A 10,574-nucleotide genomic window follows, 5' to 3' on the forward strand; every position below is an offset into this window, starting at 1 on the left:
TTTTAGAGTCACGTGAGAAGCATGTGACTTGTCCAGTCATCAAGCTCTCTGAAGAAAGTCACGTGAGACACTCGTGAGGGAGCCACATCAGCTTTTCACGTTAGTTTTCTCACATAAGGCAAACGGCAGACCAAAAGTACAACAACATGTATAGTTGGAGGACGTTGTTTGCTAATTTTAAAGTTTGAGGACGATTTTCACAAGAAGGCAATAGTTGGGGGACCAAAAGTGCAATTAAGCCTTTCTAAAAAGAAATCTTATTATATATAAGAAACGGCAAAGTGCAAGTGCCATTCATTGGAGTGGCGGCGGCGGCGACACACAGTCACAGAGAGGAGAACACAGTCGGCGAAATCAAACCAATGGCGGTTCCGGGGAGGCGCAACGGCATGAACGAGGAAGACGAAGACGAAGAACCCATCGCCCTTTTCGAAGAAGAAGGTCTCATCGAAGATGATGAAGAAGCCGAAACGCCTCCTCATCTCCGTGCTCTCTCCCTCGCCGCTCAACGTGGCGACGTCAACGCTCTCCGCCTCGCTCTTGGTACATCAACCTCCCTCTCTCTCTCACAATTTCTGTTTTCTCTGTACACATGATTCTCTTATACCTGTTTGTAGTTGAATATTGAGCCCTCTCTGCTAAACCCTTTTTAGTTCTTCGAAATTTAATCTAAACCCTGTTTTTTGTTGAGGGGAAGTTTCGGGTTTTGAGAATTGTCACTGTGGTATTTCATTTTGCTACCAAAGGGTTGAGCTTGGTGATGTATTGTTGGTCATTTTTGGTTGTTATAGAGTTTAGGCTTTTAGGGTTTAGATTACTTCTGTTTGTTTATTTGTAAATTTATTGGGGAAATGGGTTCTGCTTGGAAGTGTGGTCTGCAGCACCAAGGAGAAGTGGCTTGGTAGGCATTCCTTGCCCAATGACTCCAACCTCTTTCCGGCACCATTTTTCAAATTAGCTTGTTGAAATGCACCTGTGAGCTTGTGGCAAGTTGTCCATAAGGTGTAGGAAAAGAAAAATTGATGGAGAAAAGGGACTTTATGGATTTGAGTGTATTAGATGTACTGTTTTATTTCATTGGCATGTGAATCTGATGTGTCTTTTGTCTGGTACGTAGAAGAGAAGGTTTGAATTTATTGAAGATTGACATATTATGCATAAGCGGTGTCAATAGGGTGTCAATAGGGCAATACGGCCCCCTAGCCATCCTAGATTTCTCATAGCAGTGCAGTTCAGTGTAGCGGATGTTGGGCTATTTGGCACTATTTGGCCCCTATCGTAAGGGATTGACAGAAACTCTAAACTGCTAGCAGAATATTAAGTATTAGTATTAGGGTATGTTTTGGGGGTATTTTGGGGTTTATGCTTCTGAAACATAATGAAAAACTTGAGCTTTGTCTAAGATGCCTATGACTTTTATTTTTATTTTTATTATGCATCTCACAGATTGAGTTTATTTTAGCATTTATATATGCATATATGTAGTAGTATAAATTGTATCAAGAATTCCCACTATACCCTAAACCGCTATAGCATTTTTGGGGGTTGGCCGCTATCCGGGATTGACAACACCAGTTTGCATTGGGAACTTAAAAATAATACTCAATTGCTTCCAATTTGTTTGAAATTTTAACACTTCTTCACTAGAACATTTTGTCCTCTCTGCTGATGCTTACCTCATGCTGCTTACCTGTAGATAACTTGACTGGTAGTATTGATGAGCCAGTGGAGGATGGGGATTCAGCTCTCCATTTGACCTGTCTATATGGCCATTTGGAATGTGCCCAGGTTATTTGTCTTTGCTTTTTCATGCCTTTGTATGCCCTTATTCTATGGCATGTCGTGAATTATTGATCTTGTTTGATATATTTCAGCTGCTGATACAAAGAGGAGCGAACTTGGAGGCTCAGGATGAAGATGGCGCGATTCCTTTGCATGATGCTTGTGCAGGAGGTAGTTTTACCCCAAAATGTGTTCTAAAAGTGTAGCTGATATTTCTCTTTTTTGTTTTTCAAAAGATTTTCAATATCATTTTGCTTTAATTGGCCATATCAGGATTTACGCAGATTGTTCAACTGATACTCAATAGTGCTAATGGCACAGAGCATATAAAAAGGATGCTTGAATCAATTGATTCTGAAGGTGATACTGTGAGTATTTATTTACCCTTGAGTTCCTAATATAAATTATAATAATGCATGGTGCTTGGAATTTCTCATGTTTGTGAATATTATATCTTTTGGGAGGGAGGATAAGATCAGATAGATGCCAGATAAATTTCCCTTCCTTGATACTCTTTCCACTATGTTGATGATAATCACCTGTTTCTCTTTGTTTTTGTTTTCAGCCTCTTCATCATGCTGCCAGAGGTGAGCATGCTGATGTGATTAGGTTGTTGCTGTCTAATGGTGCTTCTACCACAAAGACAAACTTATATGGGAAGGTATAGCTTTTAGAATTTGACTTTGCTAAAGTAAGAGATGTACTATAGAAGCTATGTGTAAGTTATAACTTTGAGATTTTGCTAAAAAGCATAATGCACAGTTTCGCATATATAACAACGAACTATTAAGTTGTTAAAAAGTCTCAATGTTGATTTTCCAATCAATGGCTGTAATTTGCCCCTAAACCCTCTAAAGTGTCCTCATTTTTAGAGGATCCTAGTCATAGCTTTTAAAAGAATTTTAGAATTATCTGTTTGTCACAAGGTATACTATGTCGGTGCATGGGCATTCTCAATATTTAAGGCATAGTGATGTATTGTTAGATACCGCTCATTATTAGTGATAGTAAATATACTTGATTAAGCTCAAGTGCAAGTGACATATTGTTGGTATATTAAATATGTAAGAGATACCTATAGGGTCACACGCATAGACTTAGTCCACTAGAAAATATATCTTATTAGATAAGCCCAATTAAGCCCCAATAAGGATTAGGGTTAGCCTCCTTGTGGCTCTTATAAATAGAGCATAAGATGCTCGAACCCTACATCAGATATTGCACACACTCTTTCCTCTTGCTAGTACAAGGAGCCGCAAGTGAATCCTAGTTGGAGAATTCGCGTGGACTGTTGTGGCTGCTACAACTGCTTTGTTTGCTCAGATCCTAATTCTCCTCTTACGTGTATGATTGTTGTTTGAACTTTGAAACATGACTTTGCAAGTTCTTTTATATAGGGAATTCTTATTCCGCTGCGGTAATCAACAGCTTGATTCCCTTCATGAAAGAACTTGCAAAACCATGTTTCAAAGTTCAAACAACAAGCATACACGTAAGAGGTTATTAGGATTACCTCTTGACGATCTGAGCAAATGAAGAAGTTGTAGCCTCATCTCTACAACAATGCACGCGAATTCTCCCACTATGATTCACTTGCGGCTCCTTGTACTAGCAGATGGAAGAGTGTGCAATATCTGATGTAGGGTTTGAGCATCTTATGCTCTATTTATAAGTCTCACAAAGAGGCTAACCCATCCTTATTGGAGCTTAATTGGGCTGGTCCAATAAGACATATTATCTAATGGGCTAATTCTATGTGTGTGACCCTATAGGTATCTTAGATATTTTGGTTGTAATATTTAAATATAAATATTAAGCTACTAGTGCATATATCAACAATCTCTCACTTGTGCTTAATCAATATATTTAATATCACTAATAATGTGCGGTAACTAGCAATACATCACTATGACCTAAATATTAAGAATGCCCTTGCATGCTGATGTAATTAGGTTGTTGCTGTCGAATGGTGCTTCTACCACAAAGACGACAGGTATAGCTTTTAGAATTTGACTTTGCTAAAGTAAGAGATGTACTATAGAAGCTATGTATGTGTAAGTTATAACTGAGATTTTGCTAAAAAGCATAATGCACAGTTTCGCATATATAACAGCGAACTATTAAGTTGTTAAAAAGTCTCAATGTTGATTTTCCAATCAATGGCTGTAATTTGCCCCTAAACCCTCTAAATTGTCCTCATTTTAAGAGGATACAAGTCATAGCTTTTAGAAGAATTTTAGAATTATCTGTTTGTTATCTTCTTTAATTTCTTTGTTAATTTTTGGCAGATCCCAGCAGAGTTACCTGATCATGGCACAGATGCTAAGTTGCTGCTGGAAGCAGCCGCTACACAAATGGCAAGCTAATAGCATAAGAACGGCAGTTAGTGGAAATATTTAGTTTCATTCTGACCGATAGTTCTCAATTCGGGCCATACAAAGTGTTATACTGTATACTCATTTCTCGTAGTACCGATTTATTTGGACACCTTCGCGAATGAAAACTTTGGAGAGATAACAACGAGGATTCACGGATCAATTTATTTTTAGGGCACTACCTGGCCTATTTTCATTAGTTTGCTTCTAAGTTGCATGGATACGGGTACGGTACCGGGTGCGGGTACGGGTATGAGGTACGGCAATTTTATAAAATCTTGGGTACAGGTACGCTAGTATATATGTATATTATATATATATATATATATATATAATAGAAAAAATATAAAGTAAAATAACATTCAATAAAGATATCATAATATTGATCCCATAAAAATTTAAAGGATAGATTATAACAAGTCAGAGAGTACGGAGTGAAGTGAAACATTTTAACATTGAAGATATTCAAGATTACCACTAATGTGTATTGAGATAAGCTTCCATTATGAAATTGAAGTTATAATTCAAAAGTACCAAAAAAAGTACCGAAAAACACTTATGGAGTACCCTAAGAGTACCATTAACGTACCCAGAAAGTACCCAATTTTTTTTTTGAAATCACTTTGGGTACGTATAGGTACGTATGGTGTACGTACCCATCGCGTACCTGTACCGGGTACGTACCACTTCACCATTTTTGAAGTACCGGTGGTTCCTTGGTTTGCTTATTTGTAATGTATTTACATATCAGGCTATTACTGAATTAGGTTATTGGTTCCGTGAGCATAAATTTGCATTTAATTCCTCTTCTCAACTTGATTAATTTTTGCCACTTTGAATGTTGATCATGTTCATGCATATTGGTTGAATGGTTTTAAATCCAAAAGTTTAGGTTGGCTTGCAACTCAGTAGTACGGAGTTCGATTATCATTTCGGGTATTGGAGCAAGCAACATTAGAAATCCCTGACTTTAGGTTTTTCTTAAATTGATTCAGTTGTGAAGTGTAGTATCCGTGCTATGTGATATTTCATGAAAGTATCTCCTGACTCAACACTAGATAAGTCAGGACTTTAAACTAACTTTCAAATTTTGAAAGTTTCAGGCCTAAACAATGTACTTCGTAATGGTTTAGAGTATACATGAATGTGATGCAATTAATTTCCATTTCAGTGAATGTAGGACAGTGAAAAACTATATCAGAAATTATCTTGTGTTGTTTTTGCCTTAAGTACTACTTTGGCTTTTGACCTGGGGTTTTTTAGAATCAATTGTGTTGTCAAACATAATTTGTAGCTGTAAAGTGACTCACTCATAATTAAGTTTTAGTATATTTGGATCAGCTTAATTTTTCCTTGGAATTAAGTTTGCTTTAGTATCAATTGTAAAAATATATTGATAATAGCTTCTCGGTGTTGGAGAATCAAGCTATCACTTCGTTAGTTTCCAATCTACTGGCATTTAGAACTGGATAGGTTGTTAGGTTGTGCTTGTTTTTCATCTGATTCATCGGGCTAGCTTTTAAATTGAAGGATTCGACTCCAGTAAAGTGAGCAGACTCGTTTTAAAGGGTAAAATAAGCAACATAACCATTAATAGTGATTACCTATTTTGATTAAGTTAATAAAATAAATTAAATCAATGATTGTGATGTTTACCCTGTGAAGTGAACAAAAAGCAAATTCATAGGAAAAATAAGTAATTTCGTTCGCTTAAAACCTAACTATTAATAAAAATATGCAAAGTCATATTTTGAAGCTAGTGAGTAAAGCGTGTTCGTGATATGAGTTGGACGAGTTGTGCTTGAATTTTACTCAACCCTAAATACTTGACCGATTTTAAATCTCAACCCATCCCCTATATCTGAAGAAATTTGATGAGGTGCAAGTTTAATGGACTCGAGTCACGGCGAGTTAATGAATTGGGCTGAGTCATGTACATCCTACTTAGTTTTCCTTACTCTTTTCTTTACTTCTTATTTCTATTATTTTATTATATTCAGGAATTTTTATCAGAATGAAATTGAATGCATAACTTGATTTGTTTTATAATATCTAACTTAAATTTTAGGTTGCATCATTTGATTAAGGTACTCTTAATTAATCGTTATTCTCAATGACTCTCATTTTCTCTCTCTCTCTATGTTTCGATTGAGGACAATTGAAAAGAGGGTTAAGAGTAATTTGGATAAATTAATATTAATACAAGATAAAATTTTTTTTTTTAACATCGAAAAGATAAATTGCACTCTCTAGGGATTGATCCTGGACCTCTCCCACACAACGCACATGTCCCCCTAACTCTTACCACTTGAGTTATCATCCGGGGACAAATAAAGGATAAATTCAATACTATTAACTAAAATAACTAAATTTTTCAATGGCCGTGAAGTAATTAGTTGGTTTCTTTAAATAAGATAAGAGGCATTATAAGCTTATATTTTAAGTTTTAAGTTTATATTTTATTTTAAAAAGTTAAAATATTATGCTTATATTTTTTAATTATAAATTAAGTTTAAGTTAATAAATAAGTTGGTGTAGATTTTCCTCTTGTAAAGAAAAAAAGTTGGTGTAGACCTACTTAGTTTTTGGTAGATAGACCTATTTATTTGAATGTTAATGTATATTAAGGCTCATTTTAGTAATTACACAAACAAATTTGATAAAAGTTATCTAAATAACATATAAAAGTCACACTTTTTTGTTGCAAAATGCATCCAAACATTGAGAAAAATCTCAACCATCTAAAATATGTTAAAAAAATATAAATTATTTTGAATGGTTGATTTCTCTTGTGATCCAATGACACTGAAAAGGACCTATGTTTGTCTAAACATAATTATACACTATTTTAAAATCATTTTTATCTCAATTACTTTCATTAAAAATCAAATTTTGTGATCCAAGTGCGATAGACGTCCATTTGTACAACAATCTTTTAATAGAATAGTAGATTCGTACGAGTATTTCACTTGACAGATCAGCACAAGAAGACCTTAAACAAGGCCCTACACATATTCTTCAGTAATTGAACAAGGGTGTATTCATTTGGATAAAACAATAACAGATTACAGTACAGAAGGCAAAGAAATTTACAAAAGATAGAATTGTCGCCAATTCTCTATTTATAGGTGTAAGCAACCAAAAGACAATTGCACTCACAAGATACAAGGAAAGAAGCTTCACATATACAGGGATCAGAGGATCAGAGGATCAGTCCAAGATATGGTGGTTATTTTAAGACTCAATGCCCACATTGGAGCATTTTAAGAGCAACAACCAACATCTTGGGATGCTTGGGGTTCCTGTTTTTGCTTTAAAATATTCCTTTTCACTGCTGTTGATCCTTCTTCCAAAAGACTCGGAACTTCCATTATCTATGAAATCAATAATGCCATATTTAGCTACCCTCAATTAGCTTCAAAATTGTCTTGTACACATGGAGACAAACACCATAAAAGTATTTAGCTAAGATTGCTTAAAAACCGTACCTTCAGTGCAAGTTCCTCAAAGCATCGCTCCACATTCTCTCGAGTTTTGGCACTACATTCAAAAAACAAACATCCCAACTCTTCCGCAAGAGCTATACCCTCTTCTCTGCTCACAACCCTTTCGGAATCCTGAAGTTAGATAAATAAACCATGAAAAGGTTTAGAACATAATACATCATTGTTTCATATGACACTTATGTCAAAAGTGCACGCAAGTAATAAGCTCAATGTTCACTGAATTGACATCAAATCCATAAAATCATGCTACTTGGAAGCTGGACTCAAAGACTTGAGACATCAAGCATGTATAAATGGGATCAATTCTAGTTTATGGCTAAATACAAATTAAGGGTCCAATTTTTTTTATGGATGTCATCAGGAAATCATGATGATAGTGGCCAAGTATGGAACTACATTATAAGAATCACATGGTTGTCCATTTCATAATTTAATAAATTTCAGTTGGTCAATAAGTTTTGAATCTTGAAGCATTGATGGATAGAATTGAAGTTATTCACTTCAAGTAATGAGAGTATTACAGATTAGTTCTATTACAGTGTAACTCATGACAGAAGGAAGACATTTGAAAAACGTAATTTGAGTGTTGTTTTATTAAATATCATGCAGATTGCTGACAAGCTAAGAGCTATGTATTTTCACTGTATTCCATAATTGAGCTTTTGAACATTTCATTGAAGAAATATTTCAAAGTAGTTATTGATTCATCTCCTTGGGTTATATATTCATGAACTAGACAAAAACACAAAACTTACTTTATCAACTTTATTTCCAACTAGCACCTTCACACAATCCTGATTAGTTGAATAGAGTTCCACTTCTTTAGACCACACTTCTGATAAGTTTGTAAATGTGTCTCTTCTTGATACATCATAAACTGAAGATAAAACAAATTACTCTATAAGTGTAAGCCTTGGATATAAAAGATGCTAACTAGTAACAGTTTAAAAATATGCATTAATCATTTTACTCATTACAAACTGGTGGTTTCATAAGACCCAAGAAAAATATGCTTATAAATAAGACATTAAAAAGATGAAGAATTGTGCAAGTTACTTAATACAAAATTAAAAGCAGAACCTAAAATTGGTTAAATTTATGGTTCATAACCCAAGTAGAAGTAGTGCATGTTTGGAAGCTTGTTCAAAAACCACGATGAAGCCAGAATCAACTTACTTAGCTTTTCTTCTATCCATCATGATTTTGGCTTCACCGCGATTTTCAAATGACTTTTCAAACATGCACTTACTATTTTACTGGATTTCCTTATTGTGACTTAGAATAGACTTCGTTGCTAGTTGCAACCATGAAAAACAAATCATTTTAGCATACCAAGAATGATTCCTTGTGCTCCTCTATAGTAAGAACTAGTTAGCGTTCTGAACCTTTCTTGCCCAGCTGCAATAGATGTAATTTTATCAGTCTTCAATATACCATTTCAATCAGTCATTTAGGTCAATGGACAATTGATTCAACAAAATGACCCTATGAGGAACATTTCATCGTCTTTATTTGCATCCAATTCACATGATCCCAGACAATAAATAAGGGTCGAATTAAATATTTAACAATAGATTACCAGTGTCCCAAATAGTTAATTTCAATCTCTTCCCACCAACTGTGAGCAGCTTGATCTTAAAATCAACACCTACATCACATAGAACAACACAAGATAAGAACAACAGAATGGATTACATCATATAGAGCAACAGAAGATAACAACAATAAAACTCAAATCTGATAAAAGCAGTTTAAAGCATCAATTGTAAAATTCTCTGTAGAAAGAAAACAATAGAATAGTGAATTTGTACATGATGATATGGTATAATCAAAGTAATAAGCAAAATCAGTAATTGAGAACCACTATTGAACCAGAACAGAGGAATTACCAATTGTGGGGCCAATATCATGAACAGAGTTAGAGATAAAGCTAACAAGTAGGCTACTTTTCCCAACAGCAGAATCACCGATCAACAAGATCTTGAAAGAGAGATCATAGGCACTGCTCTGACCAGAAGAAGAACTCATGTTTTTTTTTCACAGACTGTGAATGATGATGATGATGATGATTGATGAAGAAGACAAGGATGTGCTTTTTCTGAAGAATGTTTGTATGTATGTGTGGGTGGAAAGCAAAACGGGGAGAGAGAAAAGGAAAATGGATGGAATGGGGTATATATCTCACTCTCATCATCAGAAGCATCTTTCATTTATTGGATGGAAGCTAAAGAAAAGAAAACGGCTACCTTTGCCGGAGTTGAGGAACAATTTGCTGACACACCACATCAACGTATATATTCTTTTCTTTCCACCTTTTGTTTCAAGTATTGTTCTTGTGTACTTTTTTAATATTTAATTTAAGTAAATTTTATATGGTATAAAAAAGGGAAGATTTCCTTAGAGTAATATTATGATGAGTGACTTCTTGTAAAGTTTTTTTAAGAAACACGTAAGGGATGACAAAGTGTGCTGGAAAGACTTGTATTATTAGTGCAGGATCAGTCATCAAATCGGAATGTTACAAATGATATTAGAGTCAACCCCTCCCTACGGTGTGTGGCTTGAGGACGAACCAAGCATGAGATGGTGGGCATGTAACATTCAGAGTCGATTAGGACTGAGAGTGATCGTCGGTACAATGAGAAGACACATATAAGGTGCGACTCTTGACTTCTAGGTGAAGGGACACAATCTCGTACCCGAATGAGAGGTATTTCGAAGCTGTATAGGTATGAGACTATAAGGGCATAAAAGTTGTGATTGATACTACTCATAACAACAAGACGTATCTTCCTTTTGGGAGCCCAACTCATAAAACTCAAGGTTGAGGAAGATTTCCTTGGAACAATATTGGGATAAGTGACCTCTTGGAAGTTTTTCCAGGAAGCAAATAAGTAATCAGGTGATAAGA

General features: G+C 35.1%; 2 protein-coding genes across 3 annotated transcripts; one reads left to right on the forward strand and one right to left on the reverse strand.

Annotated features, from left to right (window-relative positions):
* The first annotated feature begins 281 nt into the window (after positions 1-281).
* LOC130720964 (uncharacterized) lies at positions 282-4,356 on the forward strand. 2 transcript variants are annotated; one of them, XM_057571678.1, is made up of 7 exons: positions 282-543; positions 1,697-1,788; positions 1,875-1,953; positions 2,056-2,150; positions 2,348-2,443; positions 3,735-3,775; positions 4,071-4,356. In XM_057571678.1, the coding sequence occupies exons 1-7, from the start codon at positions 363-365 to the stop codon at positions 4,180-4,182; spliced, it is 696 nt and encodes a 231-aa protein (XP_057427661.1). In that variant the 5' UTR covers positions 282-362; the 3' UTR covers positions 4,183-4,356. The 2 variants fall into 2 exon arrangements, with proteins under 2 accessions (XP_057427661.1, XP_057427662.1); XM_057571679.1 differs by lacking the exon at positions 3,735-3,775 and having other exon boundaries at positions 284-543.
* A 2,778-nt stretch (positions 4,357-7,134) lies between these two features.
* On the reverse strand, positions 7,135-9,886 carry LOC130721209 (ras-related protein RABC2a-like). Its single transcript, XM_057571967.1, has 6 exons — positions 9,553-9,886; positions 9,243-9,311; positions 8,996-9,061; positions 8,419-8,540; positions 7,646-7,774; positions 7,135-7,531 (listed from the first exon to the last, which is right to left on the reverse strand). The coding sequence occupies exons 1-6, from the start codon at positions 9,689-9,691 to the stop codon at positions 7,421-7,423; spliced, it is 636 nt and encodes a 211-aa protein (XP_057427950.1). The 5' UTR covers positions 9,692-9,886; the 3' UTR covers positions 7,135-7,420.
* Between the last annotated feature and the right edge of the window lie 688 nt (positions 9,887-10,574).

Source organism: Lotus japonicus, chromosome 5 (genome assembly GCF_012489685.1).
Source record: "Lotus japonicus ecotype B-129 chromosome 5, LjGifu_v1.2".
Classification (NCBI taxonomy): Eukaryota; Viridiplantae; Streptophyta; class Magnoliopsida; order Fabales; family Fabaceae; genus Lotus; species Lotus japonicus.